Below are 26,361 nucleotides of genomic sequence, written 5' to 3'. Positions count from 1 at the left end.
GATGGGCCACTCTCCTTGCCCCCATCAGCTGAGGTTGCCATGGGGACCCCGCAGCACAGACAAAGCCCTGGGGGTTACCTAAGGATGCTAGATCCTGTCCTAGACTCTCCTATGACCCAGCCATGACACAAAGATGACCTCTCTCTCCCCCTAGAGACTCCCCATGGAGCCTGTAGGTACCCTCCTGGCTCCTGTGACCTCTGTTGGCTGCATTGACCAGTGTGGGGGTCTTAAGTGCCACCTTTGGTCTGGCCACTCCCAGATGTGCATTTCCTGACCCTGTTGCCCGACTCCAGGTTCCCGTGTCTCCGTCCATGCCTCCACTGACCATGCAGGCAACTTCAGACCCTCTAGACTGGGGTCCCATTCTCTCTTACTCCCTCTCTAGCCAGTCTGTGTCCAAGAGCCTCTCCACCTTTACCTGGTCCCCACCTGGCCTGACACAGGAGCTTCTGCTGTGTTCCCAGCAGTGTTCCCAGCTGGGGTAAACACTGCCTTCCCCAGTAGCTGGTCTCAGCACCCACCCCATGTCTGTTGAATGAATGCAGGAATACCAGGAGCAAAGTAAGATCCCATGGGAAAAGTCTTCCCCAAATAGCCATATAAAGGCCGACTCTGGAGCAGGCACCCTTTGCAGCCTAGTCATCTCAATAGCCCCTTCCACAGGGCCACCAGTTGCTCAGAGCCTCCCCCAGAGGATTTACCATCCTTTCTTCCTAGATGAAGCATGGGGGTTAGACAGGGAGAGAGCCTTGCCTGAGGTTGCACAGCTAACTAGGGGATTTCCCCCATTGCAGTCAGTGAGGGGTAGGCCCTGCCCCTCTCCCGTGTGTTTAGGCTGGTTTTCTCAGCTACTGTTAGGATGGAAGTGAAAGAGAAATAGCCAAGGAAGGAGAGGCGAGGGTGAGCCCAGGTCTCAGGGTAAGTCCAGAGCCCAGGCTTGATGTAGGCCCTCCCCCAACCCGACTTGCTCCTTTGAAGTGTTTTTAGTATGTACCTCAGGTGTGTGTGGAGCAGGGAATGTCTTCAATGGACAGAGCTATTCGCTGGGTCCCTGGGGCCCAGGCCTCCAGCTGGCAGCAGCAGAGACAGGCTTCAGGGAGGGTCAGGGAGGGTTTGTGGAGGACGAGACTGACAGGAGGGTTAGAGTAAAAGCACCTTCATTCACACAGACTGTCCCTTACCTGTGCATCGGAATGCCATCTTGCTCTGGCCTCAGGGACCTAGTAACCAGTGTGGAGGGTTCTGTGATGCCTGGGTAGCCAGAGAAGGCATCAGCTGCCTGAGCAGAGGTCTGGGCATATAGCATCCTAGAAGTACAAAGAACCTGAGACAGGAAACTAACTGGCTAGGTGGCCTGTGTGGGGAAAGATAGGGTCTCTGCTAGGCAGGACTGAGTGTTCCAATCCTCAACAAGGCACCGCCACCTACCTCCTCAAGGGAGTACGTGGGGTATGCAAGCCATCATGCCTAGGTGACAGAGGGAGGGTGCCAAGGCAAGGCAAGCCTCTGGGCCGCTGTCGTTTTGCATTTGACTCATGAGGATTTGCAGGAAATAAAGACACAGGTGGCAAGAAGAAGATGCCCCACCCCCACCCCCACCCCGTCAGAAGGAGCCCGGCTTGGGGCTCAGGACATGTGATAGGGAGGGCCCTGCAGGAGGTGGCAGGTGCCTGAGAGAGAGGTGCATCCTCAAGCAGGCTCAGGTGAAGGTGTTGGAAAGCAAAGGTCCCCTGGGCCATGCTTCCCCAGGTCTGAGGTACTGAAGGCAAGCACGAGACTTGAACTGCACAATGCCAAGTCCCAGGAGGGCCAGCCTCAGGTCCCCAATTCCCTGAAACTCCATACCTGGTGGCCCCTCCTGCACCAAATCAGGCTGCTCTGGATGGCATTGGCAAAGACATGGGCCTCCATCTGGCTGGAACTAAACCCAGTAGCTACCCCGCATGCAGAGCTGCTTGTGGAGGTGGACTGTTAAAGGCCAGGGCCATGGTGACCCACCGGTGGTCCTCGGTCAGAGGAGGATCAAAGCCAGCAGCCAGAATCAGAAACAGCTAAGGAAAGGGCAAGGCCTGAGTTCCCATTGTCTCTTGCCCCGCCCAGCCCCCACCCTAGCCACAAAGCCACCCACCACCTCCCTTGCCTCTCTCCCAGTCCCTTGGGAGGTGGGGGTTCCCAGACCGGCCTTCTAGAAGAGCTGAAATCGTCAATGTAAATAATTGATGCTAGCTTTTTAAAATTAAATTTTAATACATTCTTATTAATTCCAGACAAATGCCCCGGCAGGTCATTCACTGTGAGTGATTGAGGAGGCCGAAGACAGATGAGGGATGGCCCCTGCCTTTGGGTGGAGGAGGCCTCTTATGAATGGCGTCCAGACCCGAACAAGCCCTGTCAGCTTGAGGGCCCAGCTTCTTGTAGATCTAGGGCCCTGATGGCTGGTAGGAGCTGCTGCCCTGGGCCAGGGGCAGGTGGCTTTCCTTAAGATGGACCTCAGACTTGGGGTGGAGGTGTGCCTCCAGATTAGCCCCTGGAGAGTCTGCTGCCCTCCCTAGCGCTCCTCCCCGGTGGTAGAATCCCTGCCAGCCACCGAATGAGTGGGGAGCCATTGGTGGATGGATGGGTAGATGAACACTTGGATTGGGGGGGTTGGTTTCATCCTGGCTGGCTCTGACCCTGCCAGTGGACGGCTCCTCCCACCCTGCGCTGGCTCGAGGAGGCCAAGGCTGCTGGGTGCTGGGTGTCCTGGGGAGATCCGGGGCTCCTGCGTGGAAACTCACAGTCAGCCAGGGGAAGGCTGGAGAAGCCTTATTTCGGTGCCATAGGACCCAGGCATGCACTGTCCATGTTTATTGAGCGTCTGCTATATGCTGGGACCCAGTGCAGGAGATGAGCGCTGTGATGGGGACTCGGAAAGGTGGGCCTGGGGAAGAGGGGCGTTGGGGGTTGTGCTGGTATGCGTCAAACTCTTAACTAGAGAACTCTGATCCTGAAGGAGGACTTGTAGAAGAGGGTCTGGGCTCCTGCTTTTTGTAAACTTTTATTAAAGTGTTGGGGAGGGGAGCCCACCGGGCGCCCCAGGGGTCCTTTCCTTAAGCCAGCCCCTCTGCATCCGTCAGAGCTGGAGGGCAGCAGAGCGCCTGTCCGAGCTCCCCCCCGCTCCCCCGCCTTCCCTCCTCCAGATTTTAGGAGAGGAAACTGAGGCTGGGGGAGCTCAGGGGAGGCCTGCTCGGGCGCCCGGGAAGTTGCTGGCCGAGCCTTGCCGAGGCTCCGAGGCCGGGCTGCGCCCTCGCTCGGCGGGGCGGTGGGGGAGGCGGCGTGGGGCCCGGAGTGAGCGGAGCGCGCTCCCGGCGGACGCGGCGCGGCGCCTGGCGCGAGGGTCCGGGATGGGCAGCCATCAGTCTTCTCAGGTCTGTGGCGTCGTCCCGGTGTTCAGTCTCCAGCGCAGCTGTTAGAAGGAGGGCGGGGGCAACCCCGGGGACGGCATCGGCCGGGCACAGGAGAGCTCGTTGCGCGCAGGAAGTGCGATCCCGCTCGGGCCGCTCGCCGTCCCCGGGGTTTGCCGGAATCCGCAGGGTTAACAGGGGCTTGTGGGTCCCGGACGTGTGCAGGTGCCGTCCGGCTCAGAGGGTCTTCACGCCGAGCGCGGGCAGGTCTGCGCCAGCAGCTCGGAACCCCACCGGAGAACCGGGAGCGCCGGGGTTAATCCCTCGGGCCAAGAAGGGGGGGCAGACCCCGAACCCCAGGATCAGAGACAGCAGGGTCCCGGGCCGGGACCAGAGTGCCTGCTTCCGATGCCGTTCCCCTCGGGCTGCGTGAGCGCCGGCCGGGTACGCGGTTCCAACACTCTCTAGCGACTCAGCGCTCTTGCGCTGCGGGGCTCAGGAGGGACAGAGGGAGGGAATCGGGCAGCAGGGGTTAACGGCGGGCCGGGGAGCAGCGGGGGCTGTGGCCGTCCCAGAGTCGACGGGCACGGAGGGGCCCCTCTGCCAGCGAGGCCGCTAGCCGCCCGGGCCGCCGCACCTTGCGTCCCCGACCGGTCCCCGGTTCGGTCCGGGGGGCGTAACTCGGCGGCGGCCCGGGCAGGCTCACCTGTTACACGGCCGTGGCCTGGCGCGCCCACTGAGGCACGGGGGTACGGGCTGGGGCGCGCGTGGGGCTGCCCACGGAACGGGCCGGCGGGGCGCCCGGCCGGGCGCTGACCCTCTCCTTTGCTCTCCGCAGGCCTCTGCCGCAGACATGGAGAAACTCAGGTGAGTGTCGCGGGCGGGCCAGGGGTGAGGGGGAGGGCGGGCCGGGGGTGCGGCGGGGTCGGGTGGGCGCAGGATGGGCACGGGTGACGGGTCGGGGGACGCGGGGGACAGCGCACGGGGCTCGGGGCGGCTGCGGCAGGGGCGTCATCATGGGCTGGTTCCTGAGGCCCTCGCGCGCTACCCCCCTGGGACCCCAGGACCCTGGTGCCGCGTCCCCGCCATTGAGCCGACAGTTGTCTCGGCCGGCGTGGCGAAGTTTGCGCCGATGGCGACGGGCAGGGATGGAGCCCGCGCGGCTTCCCAGGCCCCGCGTCTTGGAGCCATTTTGGGGGAACCCCGCGGCCGCGGCCCGGAGCACCCCCAAGGCCTTCCCGCGCACCCCAACTTAGAGCGGGGGCCCGGGCTCCTAGGGGCCCCGCGCGGCAAGCCAGGGACCAGCCCATTTGAATATTCGCGGCTTCTGGAGATGTCGCCCTTATCTTCGGACAACCCCCCCCCCCCGCCCCCACAGTATTTTTCTCCCGAGCCAGGGCCCAGGCAGTGTGGTCATCAGGCCCAGCCCTTTGGTGCTGGGTTCGGGGCCCTCGCCTCTGGCCTAAAGGGTCTTTTGGTCCCCTTGTCCAAGGCCAAAATTGTCAGTATGGAAAGAACTGGGTAGCAGGCCATCGGTCCCTGAGGGGTAGGGCCTGACTAAGCTCAGGCCTGGCCCAAGGTAGGGCCTGGCTCTAGGGGAGGGGCTGGGCCTTCCCAGCTGACCTTCAATACTGGTAAGTGGTCTTGGATACCCAGGTATCTGGAGACAAGAATAGAGAATCATGGGTCTGGGATCAACATATCCCGAGCTGGGAGGGGTCCAGCTTCTTGGGACCTCAGAGCAAAAGCTGATGTCAGTGGGCCAAGGCCCACCTGTCATGGTCCAGGCCCAAAATGGAGGCATCTAGGCCTAGAGAGCCATTTTCTGTCTATGGTCATTGCAATGACCTCAGACTCAAACCCAGGCTTCCCTCCCCAGGCCTGGGCCCTCGCTGGTGCCCCTCATTGGCTGTTACTCATCATCACCCCCACACTGAGGCCTCGAGGGGACACTGCTCAACCCCACTGGGACTGAAAAAAAAATTCAGAGGTTTCCAGAAACCAGATGGACTCCCTAAGCTTCCTTCCTCTCTCCCTCTCCTTATGCTCAACCAAGGGTCTTGAGTGTGGTCTGTGTGTTGAACCTGGGGACCGATCAACCTGATTGGGGGCATAGGTAGGCAGATGTCCTGTCCTGTACTGAAAGGGGAGGGCTGGGAGCAGTGGTTAGGGCCTGGAACCCTAGACTGAATTGGATCACATGACCTTCCAGACTGGGTGGGGTCTTGAAGATGGGACTCATTATGACTCCTGGAATTGGGATGGGAGGGGTCCTACCCCCTGGGATTGGGGAGGGGTCCGTTGTTGTCAACTGCTGGCCCTCTCTAGCTCTCTGCTCACAACAGCTTCCTCCAGAACTTTCCTTGATGGTATGGAAACCGAGAGCCACAATGGGTTTCTGTCTGGCCATTAGGGTTGGGCCTGAGGACCAAAAGAACCAGAAGCTAAGGAAGTCCAGTCACATGACCTCTTTCAGGGTAGTCACAAGATTTGGGGTCCCACAGATCTAATTTTTAGCCAGATCCTCCTCTGGATCTTGAGTTTCCTCAGCTGCAGAATGAATGTCCCTTCTAAGGGAGGGGGGAGGGGGTGTCTATAGTCTGGGGCCAGGAGCACACCAGGGGCCCAGACAGACTGCCCCCAGTGAGGAGAGGGGGTAATCCCCCAGTCCCAGGCAAGGGAATGGCATTTGTGGTTGAGTGAAGGGGTCTTGGTTATCCAGACAGAAGGTGCTATGAGCTTGGTTCTGCCTCCTGAGGCAGAGAATGTGGATTTCTCTGTGCCATAGCCTGGGCTTTGGACCTGGGTTGAGTTCTGGGAAGTCTAGCCTCGGCCCCACCCACTCCTCCAGCCACCTATCCCAGGCTTGAGCCTGGATGGCTAACTTACAGTATTACTTTGGTGGCAGCCTTTGGTGAGCAAATAAGCAGCTGAGCTCTCACTGCCTTCGCCCCTCTGCCTGACTCTCACCCCACATCGTGGTCCCGCCATGGAGCTCACAGCAAATTACTGACTTTCCCATGGTCCTCTCTGCCCAGGAAGCCTTGTCCCTACTCTATTAGCTACACAGCAAACTTTGAGGCTCTAATGACCATCTCCACTAGGGTTCTGACAACCTAGCCCTGTACAGGATGTGGAGACCCAACCCAGCCATCCAAAGCAGGCACACAGGCCAGGGATAGGGGACAGTGAGGTCTGCCCAGGATGCTCCGGGTACCACGTTAGAGACATTAGCCTCCTGAGGTATTGGAAGATGATCCCTAGGATGCCTAAACTAGGGCTCAGGATAACAGGCTAAACAAGACTCCCTCCAAGAGTGCAGAGACCTCCCAGCTCAGGAAGCAATACCAGACAGAGGAGGAATGGGGAGTGGAGGTCAGGGGGCTATCCCAGATGCCTGGAATGAAGTCCCTCTCCTTCCTAGTGCCATATGTGGGCAACCTGAGAACAAGACTTGACTCTGACCTCTCTTCTACTAGCCCCAGTGCCTAGCAGGGACTTGCACACAGTAGGACTCTTTGGGCCCAGTGGCACATAGTAGGTGCACAGCCACACCTATTGATGACCTAACCACCAGGCTGTAGCCTAGCATCTCCCCCTCCCCAAGTCCTGTACATCTCTGCTCAGCTACTCCATCCCAGCTCAGTTACTCCATCCCTGCTCAGCCACTCTACCTCCAACTGCCTGTAAAACTTTCTGTGGCATTGCAGCACTGGGATGTTCCTGCATTTCAGCTGCCTGATATGTGGTGGCCATGGGGCTCTCTCTTAGGCAGCCCCCACCCCCCAGCCACTCACCTCCCCACCTACTCACACCTCCCCCCCCCCCCCTGCCTCTTTGAGCTGCAGTTCCTCCTCTGTCCTGAGGTGCAGGCGGGGGGTGTTACTCAGCAAGCCAGAAATTTCCCTCACTGGGGACCACGCCTTCTGCCCAAAGCAAACCTTAAAGTGATAGAATGTGGTCATCTCCAGAGAAGCAACACAGAGCTGGCGATCAACTGCAGAACTAGCTGTGAAGTTAAAGCAAGCCTGGGACCACCTACCCACTGCCAGCCACCCCAAATCTCCAAGACCCTTCCCCCAATACAGCCCCCACCTCAAAGTTACCAGGACCCTGGCTTTGTGATACAGGCTCCTAGCTTTTGAATTCCTGAGCGGCTCCAACTGTGTCTCAGTTGGGTCCCCATCTGTGCATCTGGGATTCGTCTGTGCCATGGCTGTGGGAGTCGCCCAGTGATTGGCCATCCCACTGAGCCACAGGCATTCCTTAGTGACTGGATCAAGGTAAGCAGAGCTGCTGTGGACATCCATGGACAAGTGTCCTGTGTGTGCCAGGGCACACATGATCATCTTGGGACAACAAGTCCAGAGGTACCCAGTGCCACCGCCCAAGTCCTCACCACCTTCCTCCCTCAGATGTGGGCATGGGGGGGGGGGTCTTTCCTAGCTGGATTCCTATCTTTTGATGTCTCTCTTGGGTGCCATCTGCAGGCACTTTCACAGAGATTCAGTGTGACTTTGGATTGTGAAAACTCTATACAGCTGGTTCCAGCAAGCCCGTGCCTCCTGCCACTGTGGTCCTTGAGTAGATGGGACTTGGTGTCTCAGGCTGGGGTGCTGGGATGGCATTGGGGCTTCACAGTGCTAACAGGCACTCCACCACTGAGCAGAGCCCAGCCTGCTCCTGTTTTCCGAGTGAAGTCTTTTGTGTGCTGCTAATGGATTTTCAGGTGCCCTGCACAGCCTTCCTCTCCTTGAACTTGACCCCTGTGTCTTGAGGTCGGTATTATTTTCACACGGACACCTGCTAGTGCATTTGGCCCACAGCTTGATCTGCTCACCTTCCTGCTTCTCATCCAGCCTTGCACAGATCAGGCTGTCTTCCATGCTGGAACAGTGAGGGGAGGGGGGAGCACCACACTGGCTCCAGAGAAACAAGTAGCTATCAGGCAGCCTTACACCTGTCTCAGCACCCCCCTCAGGACCACATGTGTACCTTTCCTAAGGCCAAGGCTGAGGGTTCATTCCAAGCCTCCAGACCCCTGCTCCCCAGGCCCCTTGTGCAGCCCCCAGCACCACCCCCACCCCACCCCACCCCTGGCTTGGCACATCTGCTTCCATGCACTAGATCCGCTTGCTCTGCCCTGAAGGTCTGGCCTTGGCCCTCTGACTTGTCACTTGGACTTTAGTTTGCTCATTGGTCACAAGCTGAACACATTTATTGAGCACCACTGTTTACCAACGGTATTTTAGTCAAAGGGGGATATAGAAAAGACACGGCAGTTCACGGAGACAGAGACCTTTTCTAAACAAGTAAAATTCACAAATGCTGTGGGGACAGAAATGAGGAGGCAGCCAGCATCTGGGGGGCGGGGCAGTTTTGCAAGCCTGAGAACAATTAGGGAGAGAGGCCTGAGCTCCAGGCAGGCAGGAGGTAGCCCATACAAGTGCCTGGTAAGAACCACGTGGTTGGGGAGGGGGACAGGGTCTGGAATGTGGACCCAGAGGTGGGTTCTGGGTGCCCAGAGGGTCCATGGAGCCAGATCTGCTGATGAGAGAGCTGTCGCATGACATGTACTGGGTCTGAGTTCCTGTTAGACATGATGGGGACAGCTGTGGGGAAGCACAGCTTTGGGGGTACATAGGCTTGGGTCCCCTTTGTGGAGGGGTAACTCCCCACATTAGATCCTCTACTCTTCACTTCTCCCCCTCCCCTCAACTATGCCAGCTGGCCAAGTCTCTCCCTAAATGAGGTTCTTCAAGGCTCCCCCCCTCTACTTCTAAATCTGATGCCACTAGAGGAAGCCTAATTCTCACTAAGGTATGAGTGACTACCTCCTCTTGAATTCTTCCTTGAGGGATCAAATCATCCTAAAGGGACCTAGCACGTGAAGAGTTTTTTCTTCTTCCTTGCTGCATTTCCCTTCAAAATCTCCTGTCCTCACAGCCCATCTGGGACCCTGCTCTGCAAAGCCTCCTTCATGGAGTATGTCATTTTATGAAAGTGGGGTCACCTACCTAGCTTGAATGTCAGGCCTCTACTTAGTGGCTGTGTGGCCTTGAGTAAACTTCTGACCCTCTCTGATTCTCTGATAACGGCGCTGCCTACCTCTCTCAAAGGGTCTATCATTACCCCCACGGGAGCCATGTTGCCCCACCCACTGAGCAAGTGACATTATTCCCCTAGTGAGGAGGAGGATGGAGGCAGGATGGAGAGAGTCTAGGGTTTGGGTCAGGGCTGTATTGCAGTGTCAACCCTGTCAACCCTGGACAGGAAAACACCCACAGGACTAGAGGGCTACTCAGCAGGTAAGAGTATTTGTTCTTGCAAAGGACCCAGGTTCGATTCCCAGCACATACACAATAGCTCAGAACTGTCCACAATTCCAATTCTAGAGGCTCCAACACCCTCTTCTGACTTCTAGGGATAGCAGTCACACACTTGAGGCACAGACAAACATACAAGCAAAATACTCAAAAAATAAACCTTCAAACCTTGAAAACGAAAACAGCTGTGAGTTCAGGACTTTCCGAGCTGGGCAGGGGTCACCTGCTCCATACACACCCCACAGTGGTCCAGGTAGCCCTCCACCTGCCAATAGGCATTCTGCCCACAGGGGACCAGGTGTCAGGAGGCCTCATGAACCCACAACAGGGGTGGAGGAAGGCTCAGGGGCCATAGAGCAAGCTTCTAGAGGGAAGCCATGGTAGTCACAAGTGGTTCCATGGGCTTTTGTTTCAGATAGGGAGACTAAGGCGCACCAAAGTCAGCCTCCTTCCACTAGTGAGTTTCCCCGTGTGTGTTGATAGTGGTGAGGGGTCTCAAGGTTTGTTCTCAAGTCAGCTTTGTGCCTTGGTGGCTCTGCAGCTCCTTTACCTGGGCTCTGAGGGACATGGCACCCAGGGGACATTTGGGAGCCCCTGAGGAGATACTGTTGACAATGAGGGTCACTTTGAGACCATCCATCTGCCGTCCTGCCCTGCGTGCTGACCCTGTCTTAGCGTGGGAGACAGCCTTTGGGGTGGGGGCAGAGATGAGAGGGCCAGGCAGGAGAGACAGGAGCCCCAGTGAAGCTGGGGGCTGTAGATGCTCCTGGGGCCCGTGTGGCTCCTCTGCTTAACCTCCGCCAGGCTCCCGTTCCAACTCTACCCCCTCGGGATAGCCCAAACATACCACTTCCAGCTCTCTAATGCAGTGGCACCCCTGAAGCTTGTGCCTTTCCCTGGCTGATCCAGGCTCCACACCACTTCCAGACCCCAGCACAGGTACAGCCCAACCCCAGCACAGGGTGGCTGTGACCTCCTCAGCGCAGTGTGGCTGATTCAAGACTAGGGTCCAAGGCAGGGAGGGCAGCATTGAAGGGCACAGGAAGAAGGGGGTCCATCCTGTAGGCAGCGCCAATGGGAGGGTGGGGAATGTCCAGGACTCCCCAGACACAGGAGAGGCTGTCCGTCAAGAGCTTCCTGTGAGCCCTGCAGACAGGTGAGGCAGTGCAATGGGGCCAGCTGGAATCAGATGCACCGGGGACTGTGACAGCCCGTGATTTTTGCTACTGGGGATTAATGTGAGCGTGTGCACCCAGGGGAGGAGAGCAGCTGCTGATAGGGAGCAGGCATGAGGAGCACTCTCAGAGGATGCTGGAAAGGGGTAGCCAGCCAGCTAGATGCCAGGCAAGGGACAAGAAGGGAGTGACAGGCGCCATTCCGTGGTGGGGACATAGAGACAGACACCAGGGACAGACTGCATTTCTGCATTTCCGGCAGCAGAACGGGCAGTGCCTGGAGATCAGAGAAGGTGGTTACTGAAGTGTGAAAAGAAGCCACCTACTGGACTGCTGGAGAGAATGATCTAGAAGGAGGGGCTCACTGATTCAGAAAGGAGGGGGTTGCTGGAGCTGGCAGAGAGCAGGCAGGGCCCAGAGGGTTGTCCCAGGTGCATAGCACAGGTGTCAGGCACATGTGGGTAGGTGGTACATGGGGGTGACATCTGTGGGGGTTCCCTTGGACGGCTTCCTGTGCTCCATGCTGTAGGTGGTGGGAGGAGGAAGAGGAGGGTAGAGACTTGAGGGCAGTGGTGACAGGACTCCAGGTCATTCCTCTTTTAGGGGCTGAGTCCAGGTGGGAACCTCCTGTCCTTGGGTTGGGGGTATGGGGCATCAGGGAAGCCTGGAGGAGGAGTGCAGGAACAGAGAAGGGGGATGTCCCTGGGGGCAGGGAGCTGTGTGTACATAGGCCCTGTGTCTCTGGGCATCTAGCTCTACCCACCACAAGGGCTCTCCAGGACACGGTGTCCGGCTCCCGGCACATAGCTCTCTTGGCAGAGGAGGGTGGTGGGGCAGGGCTGCAGCTGCCTGATAAGATGAGGAGCCGATTTTTTCTGTGGTAGTTCCTGACCGCTGCCCCAGGAGGAGGGAGTGACGGAGGGACCATGTCAGCCCGAACTGCCTAGCCATGGGCTCTGGAGGGAAAATCAGGGCAGGTTCCCAGTGTGCACTCCTGTGTTCCCTAGAGGCAACCCCCTTCCAGACAGCCCCCTGCTGTGGCCACAGAACCACCTGTGATAGTCCTGTTCCGTAGCACATGCCAACCACCGGGAAGTGACAGAGGCGTGCACGACCTTTCTGCAGGAGCCGTTTGTTTGGTGACACCTTAGTGAACACAATGGCAGCACAGAGCCGAGACTTATGTTAGCATCTGGCCTCTCCACTCGGGGGAAGAAAGACGGCACAGAGCTGAGCCCAGCCAAGTCCTGTGACCTGGACAGGCCTGACCCTTCCTACGCTGCACCTGTTTCCCCAGCTGGAAAGTGGGGGAGGGGAGGGGAGATCTGAGAAGATGAGGAGGAGGAAAAAGATGGATGGAGGCACCTGGGCAGGAGTGTTGAGTCATTGAGTGCTGCTACTGGCTCACCTGCCCTTGGGGGAAGGCAGCCACAGGCATGAAGGGTAGAATCATCCAGGCAGTGACCAAAGAGCGACAGACTCTGAAGATGTGCAGAAATGTAGCTACCAGGCATAATGCAGCACAGTCTAGAGCCTGTGACGGTGTCACCAGCAGAAGACACTCTGCCCAGAAGCCTGAGGTGCTGAGGATAGGTTGCTCTGGCAGGTCCATGGAAGGATTGGTGGCCCACAGGATAGAGAAGTTTCTACCACTGGGCACATGGGCCCCAAGGAGCTAACTCGAGCCTCCGGAGAGGACAGGTTAGGTCTCTGAGGCAGTTTTAGTAGACAGAAGTGACCCTTGGCAACAGCTTTGAAGATAAACATTCATTGAAAAGATGAACTAACTCAGCCCCGGTGGTCATGCCTGGCCTTGCTCCTGCAGCAGCAGACTGCCATGTGCCTCCCAGCCTGGCTGGCTGCGGATACCTGAGATAGCCCTGTAGGCTTAGTGAGCAGGTGACCAGCCAGATCACCACACCTGTCCACTCAGTCCTAAGACTAAGCAGGTTGCCAGAGGAGGTGGCGTGCAGGTGGAAACCCTCCTGAGAGAATTTCCCAGGCCCTGAGGAGGCAGGAGAGCAGCCAGGAGCTCCAAGGCACACACAGGCAGAGGATGGGGGAATGGTGGCCCAGGAGGTGAGAGTCTAGGTACAGGGGCCAGGGCAGGGTGTGGTCTGCTTAGGTTTAAGAAATCAGTCATCTGGTTGCCAGAAGAGCATGAAGTTGGGAGGCAAGGGTGGCCATGTAAGTCTGAGACCTGTGCACCCTTGCACTCAAAGGTAGATAGGCTGGTAACTTAACCATCCAGGGGAGCAGCTGTTGGCCTCTCGGTGGAGAGGGGGGCCAGCTAGGCCTTCAGGTGGGGAAGAGTTAACCTGGGGCAGGCAGAGCAAGGTCCTGGCAGAGGGGACATGGGGACAAAGTCACCAAGATGAGAAAGTGCTTGCAGCATGTGGAGAATGACAAGCAATTTGGCGTTGTTGGAGCATGACTGCGGGGCCAGGCTGAGCCGTGCTGGAGAGCAAGACGGGGTTTTCTACATTCTACAGGGCCCCCCAGGCATTCTACAGGGCCCCTCAGAACGTCAGTGACAACGGGCCAGAGCAACCCCTGGCCCTCCCCTGATCCTGGAGCAGTGACCAAGAGCCCAGCCCACCTCATCACCATGTGGACCAGCGGGTATCACCAGGCAAACATGAGTCTGAGTCTCCTGCAGGACAGGTGCCCCAGAGGCAGGAGAAGTGTCAAGCTGAGCTTCCCGAGAAAGGGGAGGGAGGACAGATGTGCTGCTCCCCTGGATGGTTAAGTTACCAGCCTATCTACCTTTGAGTGCAAGGGTGCACAGGTCTCAGACCTACATGGCCACCCTGGCCTCCCAACTCCATGCTCTTCTGAGCTTCCCAAGAAAGGGTGTGAGGGACGGCATGGCGAGCAGGAGGGAGGGCAGTGGCTGATGAGACTTAGGGAGGAATGCAGAGGAAAGGGATGGCCTGGCTAGCTTAAGAGCCCTCAGCTACATGTGTATAGAGTCCGAAAGTGGGGCCGGAACCTTCTTTCTTGCCTGGGCATGCTGGAGCGAGCACAGGCCGCCTCCAGGCTCCACAAGTGGCTGTGGTTGTCTGCATCTAAGATGAGTGATGGCAGCCCCCTGCTTGTTTGCAGGCTCTGGTCTATACCTGCTGTTCACTCAGTGCCCTGTGCCTCCTGTACCTTCAAGGACCCTTGCTGGTCCCCAGGGTCCCTTGGAGCTTGTTTGTCAGGCATTTCCTGGGAGAGGAAGACAGACATGTGTGTCAACAGATCCACTCTGTAGGAGAAAGGATTGCTTCCTTGCCTAGGAGGGAGGAAATGGGCTCCAGGCAAGCTAGGAGGCAGTGCGTGACAGGCCCCCCACCCTGTCTCTTCCGAAGAGGCACCCAGTGCCAGGCATCGTCTGCTCATAGGTATCCCGGGGGCTCATTGATCAGGATAGGGCAATCCCCGGCCCTGCTGGAGGTGGGCACAACCCACAGCATTCCTCAGCAGGCTCAGCTTCCTTCTGTCTGTTTTTCTCTCCTGAATGGGGCACAAGAAGGGAGTAGTGAGCTAGCTCACATCTCAGCCCCGAGATTAGCCTGGCAATCTTGGGACTGTGGTATAACCTCCCTGGAACCGGCTTTCCTCCGGTCTGGAAGATGGTCCCTATACCAAATGCTACACCGACAGTTTCCGTGTGCTACCTGGCTCAGAACAAAAACAGACATTCAGTGGTGCTTAATAAATGTCCTGTAAGTGACGGAACCCCACCTAGCACCCCCTCTTGGCTCATGTACATCTAGCCCCTCCCTGGACCCCAGTTTCCCTCCAGGTCCCGGAGTTCATCTAGTACTGAGGTACCCCAGCTGAGGTCCCCACAAGGTGCTGTTGAGTGAAAATTTGTCAGCAAGGGCTTCGAGGATAGGGTGGCCACTGCTGGTCTTGGCCAAACCAGGAAGGGAGACAGCCCAGCTTGTTCTACCCCCTACAGCCTTGGGAGTGGCTGCCAGGTGAATGGCTGAGAGCCCCCACCCCACCCCCTGGCCCATCACTGATGCTTACGGGAACGTTTGTCCAGTGACAAAATTTGATCCTAAGTAAATTTTTTTTCTTCTGATTTTTCATCTATAGAAAAGATGACAAATCCAGAAAAGTATACATTTTTTTCCCAGTTACCCAGCATTCCACCACCCAGGCGTAACAAACGAACATTTCTCTTCTTCTGGATGGTCTGTGCAGCGAGTCTTTGCAATGGGAGTACGCAGCTCTTGGCACAGCTGCCTTGTCCTGAAGCCTCCCTGAAAGCCTCGTTTCCGGGCCAGCCAGGCGCTCTTGTGGGTGTTACTGGCCCACCTCGGTGGCTGCTTGACAGTACCGCTGACCTGAGCATGCGTGCACACACGTTCCCTCAAGTCCGTGTGTCAGGCCTGACCACAAAGGTTCCAGGCAAGCCATGGCCCTATGGCAGGCACGCATGTGTGGTACTGTCCTCCAGCAGGGCGGCACCAGAGCAGGGCTGAGGCAGGCCTGTGTCCTTTATTATACCCACCCACTGTCCAGCCCACCCTAGCCACAGGCAAGGGTGGATGAGCAGGGTCCCAGCAAAGGATGAAGAGACCCTTAGCATCACAGATCCCACAACCTGCAGAACACTGATGTAGCTCTCTTTGTACATCAGCCAATGTGGCCTTCCTGCAGAGAGGAGCCACCTGCCCCTCCTTGCCTCTCTGAGAAGAAAGTCATACAGACAAGGAGCCCAGCCCCAGGACAGGACATGCACTTGACAGATCCAGAGCCAGGGGCAGGGGTGGGGGGTACACACTGTCTCCCTACAACGTACCTGAGGCTAAGATAGAGGATGCAGACCTGTGGGTGGGAACAGAACCCCCAAAATAAACCCAGCCAGTGACCAAAGAATCCTACCACAGTGAGACTCAGTTCCACCAAAGAGCTCAGAGCCTCTGCAGCTACCACAGGGCTATCAGATGTACACAGCTGCCCCTCAACAATCCTCCCCTCTTGGCCTCAGCTGGGGGCTGCAGCCCTACCCTGAGCCCCCCACATGTCCTGAGTGGCTCTGTCTTCACCCATGGGCTGCACAGCTCCTGGGTGCCCTCGTGCCTCAGGCAGCCCCGAGTCCTACAGGGCCGCCTGGCCAGGTCCTCCCCCTCGCTCGCTCTGGGAGGTAGTAACACACCTGTTGTCTCCACCTCTACACCCTCACTTCTTGGTGTCTCTTTGTCTGTCCCAGAACTTGCATCCCATGTCTGCGTCCAGCTCCCTGTGACAGATAGGCTCAGAAGAGGGTTTCTTGGCTCACAATACATTGTCCCTACAGCCCAGCTCCATCTTTGGACTCCTGTGAGTGGCAGAGAGGCCTTATAGAAGGAAAGAAGCCCCCTCAGGCTCCTCTTGGAACCGTGGGGTGGGCACACCAATGCCTGCCTAGGCTTCCAGTGGAAGAGAGGACCAGACATAGCACACTGCAGCTGTCCTTCACTCACCAGGGTCCTCCCCTCACTGCTGGGGAGGGTGGGGCTCTGGCTGCTCAATTCCTCGGTCCCCCTCCCCTGTGCAGATGTTAAGGGGCTGTTTCCATGGCTCCTCTTGACAACTTGATGGACTGTAAACTTGAAACAACACCTGCCCCCAAAAGAGAAGAAGAGGCTGTGTCTGGGTGCCAGGAAACGCCGACCCAGCTGCTCACCTAGCCAGCCATATCCCCACCCCTGAGGAGCCCAGGAGCCTACAGCTTACCCTAATCTCCCAGTGGCCTGGCAGCTCCCACTCCCATCCCACCCCATTGTGCCAGCGTAGGTGACAGCTGTGCTCCCTGTATGTGGATATGCCATTCTGCTTTATGGGTGTGGAAACTGAGGCCCTGGGAGGAACCCAGTTAGTTTGTGGGAGGAAAGGACACTGGACAGAGATGTTGGCAACACCCAAGTAACCACCAGGGTCCTCCCTCCAGAGCTTCTGACCCCAGGGTGTGGCCAGGTGTGAGGGAGGGACAAGGAGGAGTTGCCATGGCCCTCTCCAGGCTGTTGGGTCCAGAAGGCAGGCTGGAAGCAGTGGGACACGGACTGTCGGGTGGAGCCCAGGAAGGTGCTGGGTGTGGCTGGTGGGGGCAGGAGTCTTGAACATGACCCAAGGTGCAGCGGCAGGCCAGGCAAAGGCCTGCAGGTAGGATGGTGCCAGACGCAAGGGAAGAAATGCCATGGGGACACCACCAGCAATGACTGACTGACGATGTGTGTCTGGGCCAGGGGCCTGGGTGATGTAGCCCCTGGAGCAAGCAGGCTGGGGATGTAGCAGCTGGGGCTCTGTTGGCCAACAACTGTCCTGGAAGGGTAGGTGGCTGTGATGGTTGAGAGGGGCAGGGGCAGGAAGTGCTGGTGGACCAGTGAATCACCCCATGTCTAGAGGACTACTGAATGCACCATGGAGCTCTTTTCCTATTCCTGTGGGCTCCCAAGGCAGGGGATAGGAATGATGTAGTGACTCTGGCTTGCCAGTGTGGGCAGGGTCCAAACTGAGTAGGGATTGGTGGCTGTAGGCACAAGGGGCAGGCTACCTCATAGGCCCTAGAAAAGGTCAGGACCGAGTGCAAAGGCCTAACACGCTACAGGTACAGCTTCCCAAGAGCTCGGCCTGGAGGCTGGAGGAGAGTGAGGATTCGTGCTGAGGGGGCTACCCCGGCAGATGGACAGTGCTCTCACTTCTTCCCAAGGGCATAGCCTCCTCCCATAGGCTGTGGCCAGGAGCCCCTGCCAGGAGTTCCCAACCTCCAGGACTGCTGCTGCCCACTGCAACTCTGTTTTGGATGAAGTCGGTACTCCAGGAAGCGTGCCACCCCACAAGGAAGGAAGGGCCTGCCTGGAGTGGGCTGGTGCAGCTGGGCGGGCTGCCTGGAGGAGAGCAGCATAGAGACAGCTGGGCGAGGCAGCAGAACACCTGGCAGCCGCGCCTGTGTGGGCAGCAAGGCCTCGCCTTTGGGTTTCCCTTGCTGCTTTGGATTCTTTTTTGGGGACTGACTCTCAGGAGGACGCACCCCTTTTCCTTAGGCCTGGGCAGAAATCCAGGAATGCTTAACGGGGGTTGGCTGGGAGTGTGCCTGTGACACGTGTAGCTTACTCACAGGGTTGAAGACACTTCTAATGGTGTCTGCCTGTCCTCCACACCCCTCACTGGGTTTTGAGTCGGGGGGGGGGTCCCTTGAATGTAAGTCCCACAGCACATATAGGCACAGTTGGGGCTTACAGCACCTGCCACCCCCTGCCCCCAGGTTTCCAACATGGCATCTGAGCTTCCCTCCTGCCCCTCTACCTACAGCAAGTCTACTAGAAGTTACACTTTTGAGTGTTGGGGCCCAGGTGGGATGGAGTGTGAACACCCGGGGGGGGGGGCAACACAGAATCCTGAACCCTGAAGGGACATGATTGCTGGTACAGCCGCCATGGGGAGAGGGGGGAGGGTATGCCTGAGTGCACACACTCAGCATGCCTGGCTGGCCAATGTGGTCTCAGTTTCCCCAAAGCTCAGTGCCACGGCCTGGTCAACTGCCTGGTGTCTTGCAGTGCCCTGCAGGAGCAGAAGGGCGAGCTGCGCAAGCGGCTGTCCTATACCACGCACAGGCTGGAGAAGCTGGAGTCGGAGTTCGGCTCCACACGCCACTACCTGGAGATTGAGCTGCGGCGGGCCCAGGAGGAGCTGGACAAGGTTACGGAGAGACTGCGCAAGTAAGGATGGGACTGTGATGGGCAGGGGGGAGGGGCTTGATCATCACAGTGCCAGCTCTGGGGATGTCTGGCCCAGTGTGCAGAACCTAGAGCAGAGCAGCCTACCTAGGACTTGAACCTGCAGCCCCGCTGATGCCGTTGGCAGGCTCTTCCAGTGTCCTCTTCCAGGCCTGGCTTCTCACCCCCTCATACATGCCCTGCTCTGACATTGGATGAGCCAGCGGCGGCCCAGGAGGGGACACTTCCAGACCCCACCCCACTGGCCACAAAAGCCCCTGAGATGAACTTGAATGTAGAAACTGTGTCTTAAGTGGCTTGGGGACTCAGGATGCATTGAGAGGTGGATCAGATTCTTAAAATATTTGCCTTCTAAACCCTATTGTGGGTATCTCCATCTTAGAAATACAAAGAGGATGCAGGCTGCTGTTGGCGGAGTTTGTTTTAAATACCTAGAGAAGCAGCTGGCACTGTCCTTAGGGCAGTTTGTCCCTCTTCAAATGGCCCCATTCTTCTGGGCTTTTGAACGCCACCACCAAGCCGTGTGGAAGCCAAGCTTGGGCAGTGCAGCCAAACCTTGGTTAAAGTCCCAGCTCTGCCACTTAACTGCATTAAGCATCTTTTTGTGTCCCTTTCCCATTGGCAAGACAGCAATAATACTGCAAAGGTTGTCTAGAGGACACATGGCCACCATGCCTAGTCCCACAGCCACCAGCAATAGAAGCCCAAAGCATATCGCTCCATGTCCTCCTGCTTCTCCGGGTGGGGCAGTGTCTTTTTGGTCACTGGCACTCATCCCAGGGCCACACATACATGTGTCTCCTTCTAGTGTGCAGTGGACCTGTAAACCACCCTGCCAGCCTCCAAGACCTGAGTATAGCTCTGACAGGCTCTTGTGCACATAGGCCTCCCTCCTCTCTCCAAGGAGCCCTACTGTGTGGGGGCAGAACAATGTGGCTTTGACCATGGCCTAGGAGAAGCCCTGACAGAAGTTAGCTTGGATCAGATCTTAAGCGCAGACATTGAATCAGGTCGAGCTGGTGGGACAAGCTTGGGTGCCTGACAGCCATGTTAAGCATGATGGTTGTGAGGTTGCTGGGGTTGTAAGAAGGTCAGGCCTAGCAGGTCGTGACCCTGTTGCCTCCTGCTGCAGGATTCAGAGCAACTACCTGGCGCTGCAGCGGATCAACCAAGAGCTGGAGGATAAGCTGTACCGGATGGTGAGGCCCCAACACACTGTCCTCACGGAGTAGCCCCTTGTGTTCCCTGTGGTGGGAGGTGCTGTCGTGATAAAAGTGAGGTGGGATCCAGGCAAGCCGAGCCTGTGCAGGCAGCACAGAGAATGACTGTGGGGTTCTGGACCTCCCCTATATTGGGATCAGGTTCCCACGTGTTCTTGTTCAGTGACAGGTGTTCAGTACCTGTCTGTCTTCAAGCTGAGACCAGAAAGGGCAGGACAGGTAGGGGCTGGGCCATGCTGAACATCACTTTCCTAATTCATTGAGTGAGATGACAGGGCAAGCCATACTCTGCACCTCAAAAGCAGGACATCAGGAGCAGGTAACTGAGGCCCAGTGGAAGGACTGACCTAGGCTAATCCAATTTATCCTTGGTGGGATGGGGATTAAATCTGGGTTAGTCTGTGGTCTTAACTCCTACACTATTGGCTTTTTGAGCACCTTGTCATCAACAGCTGTTGCTAGACTTTGGCACTAACCACTGACCACTCTTTCCTCTGTCCCTATTACCAGGGCCAGCACTATGAGGAAGAGAAGCGTGCGATGAACCACGAGATTGTCGCCCTCAACAGCCACCTGCTGGACGCCAAGGTGACCATTGACAAGCTGTCGGAGGACAACGTGAGTGCCGTGTGCATTTGGCTCCTGGAGGGATGTGGCAGGCGTGTTCGGGGGGGGGGGGGGGGCTTCCCAGGGGGAGCTTCAGCAGGCAGGGCCTGATTCAGAGGAACTCCAGCCTGGCTCTGAACAAGGGGAGGGACAGGGCAGTGAGGACCTGGGGAAGTGCCCAGAGTAACTGGGAAAGGACAGTGTCCCTGCCATCCCACCCACACAAGACTTTTGACTTCACAGCTGTGTGGATATCCAAAGGGGCCCCATGAGATAGCCAGCCACCTCCCACTGTCCCCTCTGGGCTGACTGTGGACACACTAACTAGCCTGTGCTCCTTGCCACAAGATCATACGAGGTTCTGAGATTATGGTCTGACCAACACAGACAGACCCAGGAAAGAAAAATGGCTGCCCTTGTGGATTTTTAAGTCCATGTGGGGAAAGTAGACAGTACATCAGTCTGAGTGGCGTGCTAGAAGTGCCAAGTGCCCAGCTAAGTGGGACAGTTTCTGTTAGTTTAGGAAGGATTTGAAGACTAAGCCCTCAGGGGCCAGGTGGCCTGGGCCCTTCCCAGAGTAGGGCAGGGAGGTCCAAAGCACAGAGAGCCTGACTGTAGTGTGCATCTCTGTCCAAGGTCACCTGCCTCTCCGAGAGGCATCCCCTACTCACTGTGGCTGATCCGGGCTGGCTGGGCAGTGCCCACAGCCTCTGGTTCCCATGACAGCTGCTGTGGGGTCTCATGGGGGATGACTTTCAACTCTGTTCCTAGGAAGTTCAGGGAGGAGTTGAGAGGGGCTGTAAGACCCAGTTTCCCTCCCCCATGCAAGTCCGGTGCAGAGGTGCGATGGGAGAGGGTAGCTCAGGACACTGGTCCTGGTTGGGTGAGGCGGTGGCAGTAGTCCTGGGCCCTCTGGGCAATGCAGGTAGGTCCTAGGACAGCTGTGGCTTCTGGAGAGCAGGAAGGAACAGCCCAGCATAGGCACATGCAACGGAGGTTTATTTCCAAAGGTGAAAGCGCCCTCATTCCTACCGTTTGCATCCGATTTCAGCTCAGGAGGCAGAACAGCATCCCTCCTGCACCTGGGGTCAAACACCTACCCTGATCCTGGCCCAGCCTGGCAATTAGCCTCAAGGCCAGGCAATACCATGAAGTGGGGTTGAGCACAAGTGGGGGACGAGAGTGGGAGGGCTGAGGTTCATCCCTGTCCCTGACTTGTGCCCAGCACTCCCACCAAGTCATCTTTGGAGGGATTCCAGGAGCTAGAGGAACAGGAAACCCAGACTGGGTGGACCCGTCGGCCAACCTCTGGGAGCTCGGGGCCGACGGGGGCCCACCTGTGGCTGTCCCAGCCTGTGGAGGGTCCCATGTTGACAGGGCATCTTCCGCACACCAGCAGGTCAACACAGGCCCTTGCCTGCAGCGAGAATGTGGAGCCTGGACAGGAACTGGCCAGAACCAGCTGCCCTGCCTGCTCTGCCCCCACTGCCCCCATTGCCCTGTTGGCACTGGGCGCTGGCCAGGGTGGCTGCGCCAAACGCCTTCTCTTGTCTTCCAGGAGCACTATAGGAAGGACTGCAATCTAGCGGCCCAGCTGCTGCAGTGCAGCCAGAACCACTGCAGGGTCCATAAGTTGTCTGAGGTAATGTGTCCCCTCCCCACAACCAGGCCCGCCCCGTCCCAGGACCACCCGGCTCCTTTTGGGCCACCCCACCCCGAAGCCTCTCCCCACCCTCCAAGAAGAAGCTACCCGGTGAGCCTGAACCCTCGTCCCTCGTGCACCTGGGTCCTGGCTTCCTGATGGTGAAAGGTGCCCCACACACACACACACACTACACTTCCCAGGGCCACCCTAGCCCACTTGGGTTACACACCTGTTTCCTTTGGGGGCTGTACAATTAGAGGTAAGCCCATACCAGAGACCAGAAACAGACATCAAGGACAGGCTTCATTGAAGGCACACAGAGTGAGCTAGTAGCAGAGTCCTAGTCAGCCCTAGGCTGCCTGGTACCAAAACTGGACTAGACAGAGCCCATCCTGCCTATCTGTGACCATCCTGGCCAGACTATCCCTCCTGGCCCACATGCACAAAAGATCTTCTACCCAGACTCCTGCCCATGTCGCCTTTCCCCAGGCCTAGCCAAACCTGCAACACTCACAAAATAGATCAAACAGTAGCAGGATACCTCACCACCACCACCACCACCACCACCACCACCACCACCACCACCACCACCACCACCACCACCACCACCACCACCTGCCACCAGGCACTCCTGGAAACCTTTGGCACCTGGCACTGGCGTCTGTTTCATTCAGCAGCCCACAGGGGTGGGGGTAGGGGCACAGACACTGTGGGCCAGCAAGAACAAGTCACCCCTCACTAGGCAGGACCCAGGAAGGGCGCTGGACAGTAGCTTAGCCAGTCTCTGCTAGGCCCATTGGAGTAGGTAGGGTGGGTGGGTAGAGGTGATGGGGAACCCCAGGTGCTGAGGACATCTTTGTCCTTGGGAGTTAAGTTGGCTCCCACTGTAATGTGAGACACCTGGGGGTGGGGGCTGTCGTCTGTGTGTCTGTCTGTCTGTTGGTGATGCGGGTGTGGCCCTGGCCTCGGGGCCAGGGCTGATCCGCTTTGCTGACTATGGCCTGTTTCTCCTCTCCTCTCCTCCATGCCCTTTCCAGCTGCCCTTGGAATTCCAGCAGTGTGTGAGCATGCATATGGAGAAGCATGGCTGCAGCTCTCCGCTGTGCCATCAGGCCTACGCTGATTGCGTGCCCCCGTGCATCCTGGCCAAGGTGCTGGAGAAGCCAGACCCTGGAAGTCTGTCCTCGCACCTGTCGGATGCCTCTGCCTGCGACCTGAGCTTCTGCGAAGGAGTGGAGGAGAAGTCGGGCCAACGACCCCCGTACAAGGAAGACATCTACTGCAGCGACGCGGCTCTCTACTGCCCCGAAGAGCACCAGCATGACCGCCGCCCCAGCGTGGAGACACCGGTGGCCGACGTGGGCTATCTGCGGGCGCAGAATTCCATCGACAGCGCGGCAGAGGAGGAGGAGGCCGGCGCGGCGGCCTACCCTGAGGCCTTCCGCCGCCGCGATGCCTACCCGGGCTACGCGGCCTCGCTGCCCACGTCCAGCTCCTACTCCAGCTTCAGCGCCACGTCCGAGGAGAAGGAGCACGGGCAGGCGAGCACGCTGACCGCCTCGCAGCAGGCCATCTACCTAAACAGCCGCGATGAGCTCTTCAACCGCAAGCCACCTGGTGCCGCCTATGGGAGCAGCCCTCGCTTCGCCACGGCCTCGGCCTCGGCTACCCTGGCCTCCCCGCTGGAGGGCCAGGTAGCCCCAGGCTATGCTCGGACAGTGTCTCCGTACCAGGCCGAGTCCTACCGCTTCCCGACCTCGCCAAGTCCCCAGCAGGCTCTGATGCCTCCGAATCTGTGGAGCCTGCGGGCCAAGCCAAGCGGTGACCGGCTGGTCGGAGAGGACATGCGAGGCCAGTGGCGACCCCTGAACGTGGAGGATGTCGGCGCCTACCCCTACCAGGCGGGCAACGGAGGCCGCGACTCGCCCTTCTCAGAACGTTTCTACCGCGGCGGCGGCGGCGGCGGCGGCCGCGATGGTCTCGATGGTCGCGATGGCCACGGCGGTCGCGGCGGCGGCGGTCGCGGCGGCGACCTTGGTGGGGGCGGTGCAGCTGGCGGCGGCAGCCCGGGCAATAGTGCTGAGGGCCGTGCCAGCCCCCTCTATGCCTCCTACAAAGGCGATAGTTTCTCGGAGGGCGATGACCTCTCCCAGGGTCATCTGGCTGAGCCCTGCTTCCTCCGAGCCGGTGGGGATCTGAGCCTCAGACCCAGCCGTTCAGTTGACCCTCTCGCTGGCTATGCAACCGGTGAGAGAGATAGGGGTAGGGGTAGGGATAGGAATAGGCTCCGGATGCAGCTGTGTGGGGCTGGCAGCAGCCCGGAGCCTGAGCAAGGTTCCAGGGATTCCTTGGAGCCCAGCTCCATGGAGGCCTCTCCTGAAATGCACCCTCCCTCCCGTCTTAGCCCCCAGCAGGCCTTCCCCAGGACTGGAGGCTCTGGGCTGAGCCGTAAGGACAGTCTCACTAAGGCCCAGCTCTACGGTACCCTGCTCAACTGACTGCCACCAGCTGGCTGCAGTCAGGGGCCCCCACTTTACCCTGCCCCATAGAGGGAGTAGTCAGCCCCCACGTGCCCGACCCCTGCTGCCCCATAGAGGGCGTGGTCAGCCCCCACGTGCCCAACCCCTGCTGCCCCATAGAGGGAGTGGTCAGCCCCCACGTGCCCAACCCCTGCTAAGGAACTCTAGTTCCTCCTGACACCCCTTACAAACACCCCAGTAAAACCTGAAAAAGCAACCCTCTCTGCTTTCGTCTTGTTCACCCCAGCCTCTGCTACAACCTCTACCCAGAAAACACTGCGCCCTCCCCTGAAGTGAGCATTCCCCATTCTGTAAGTGAAACTATTTTTGTAGGGAAAAGGGTGTTTCTTCAAGCACTTGCCTCCAGCTTCTGGATGGCAGCCTTGGCATTCCCCACATGAAGCTCCTTCATTTCCAGTGAGGGTGCGTGGGGCTTGCCCCAGGGAAGGGGAGGCGGGGGCCCAAGGGGGACCAGTCTCTACAAGTGGGGAGAAGCTAGAAAGCCAGCAGCAAGGGATCCATGATGTTCTGTCCGCTGAGAAGGGGAACTAAAGCCACTTAGGGCGCAGAATTGTCTTACGCACCCGTACCCGCAGCCGTCTCACAGTCGCACCCGTACCCGTACCTGTCTCACAGTGCACCCAGGACTCCGCCCTGATCCACCCTGAGCTCTTCCATGGCCCGGCCTGTGGGCCCAAGAGGGGCCAGGGATACCCCCAGAACAGCCGGTGCTTGTTCCTCCCCACCCCCTCCCTATACCACCTGACTCTACCTCAGATATGAGGCTCCTCCCACCCCCACCCCACTCCGCACCCCCTACCGCTTTGTGCAACTGTGATTTGTGATGCATGCCGTCAATTAGTACTGTATTTCGCATTCCCTAATAAAGCACAGCAATGGAAAGAATTCAGGTTCATGGAATTTTTTTTTGTTCGTTTGTTTTTGTTTTCCCGGTGTTAACCAGTTAACCAGAAGCAGGGACCTGGTGTCCCTCGACAGTCCTTTTCAATCTATCAGGGTGGGCCCCTTCCCGGCCTGGCAGCCTCCTAGGCTCAGCATCCAAGCTTTCACCTAGTGTTCAGGTTGCCTGGCCACCTGGCTGGCTCAGCATTTCAGTGTCCCCTGAGGCCATCCCCTGCACTCTCCTTTCCTCCCTGCTACCCTAGACGGCTCCCTTCTCCGAGGCAGCCCCTCCAGTGTTGCCTTCAGCAGGAGTGGGTCTCCTGGTGACAAGGTCCATTCTTACTCTTCTGAAATGCCTCAGTTCCGGCAACAACCTGTTGCTAGCAATCTCTGCGTCCCTTAGCTCCTGGCTTCTTGGAAGAATGTGGAACAGTTTTGGTTGTGTCTCTCCCTCTAGCTGGACATGGGCTTCTCTTTGGCTTGGCTGTGGTTTCCCTAGGGCGTGACTGTGTGGGGTTCATCAGTTCCAGGAAACCTCATGCCATTCTTTAAAAATCTTCTGCCCATTTCCCCTCTGTCCCTCTGGGACCGCCATCTAACTATGGCAGAGCCTCCACCTCTGTCCTCTGGTAGCACTGCTGTGTGTCTCTCCTTTTGACTCACCCTACAGGGGTCTACACAGCTCGCCTTCTAGCTCACGCACTCCTATGTCCGCTCAACTGCCAAACAGAGCCACTGAGTTTCCATCCCAGCTGCCAATTACTGCCATGTCCAGGTGCTGTTTGGGTGGTAGAGATGCTCAGTGTCCTCATCTGGTTTCCTGTTCCCCAGTTTCTTTCAAGCTCACCCCTTATTTCTGTAAAGCC

General features: G+C 58.1%; 1 protein-coding gene across 1 annotated transcript; it reads left to right on the top strand.

The window, feature by feature from the left end:
• The first annotated feature begins 4,518 nt into the window (after window positions 1-4,518).
• Begain (brain enriched guanylate kinase associated) lies at window positions 4,519-25,498 on the top strand. Its single transcript, XM_059279173.1, has 6 exons — window positions 4,519-4,891; window positions 18,383-18,584; window positions 19,735-19,801; window positions 20,333-20,440; window positions 21,987-22,070; window positions 23,111-25,498. Exons 1-6 carry the CDS (start codon window positions 4,519-4,521, stop codon window positions 24,569-24,571), a joined length of 2,295 nt encoding a protein of 764 aa, XP_059135156.1. The 3' UTR covers window positions 24,572-25,498.
• The last annotated feature ends 863 nt before the right edge of the window (window positions 25,499-26,361 follow it).

Source organism: Peromyscus eremicus, chromosome 14, assembly GCF_949786415.1.
Source record: "Peromyscus eremicus chromosome 14, PerEre_H2_v1, whole genome shotgun sequence".
Lineage (NCBI taxonomy): Eukaryota > Metazoa > Chordata > Mammalia > Rodentia > Cricetidae > Peromyscus > Peromyscus eremicus.
This window is presented reverse-complemented; position numbering and strand designations above follow the sequence as displayed.

Coding starts and splice junctions, on each gene's coding strand:
- Begain (XM_059279173.1), top strand. CDS start 4,519: ATGGCGACGGGCAGGGATGGAGCCCGCGCGGCTTCCCAGGCCCCGCGT. Junction 4,892..18,382: donor GTCCAAGGCCAAAATTGTCA/GTATGGAAAGAA, acceptor GTTTCCCCAAAG/CTCAGTGCCACGGCCTGGTC. Junction 20,441..21,986: donor ACAAGCTGTCGGAGGACAAC/GTGAGTGCCGTG, acceptor CTTGTCTTCCAG/GAGCACTATAGGAAGGACTG.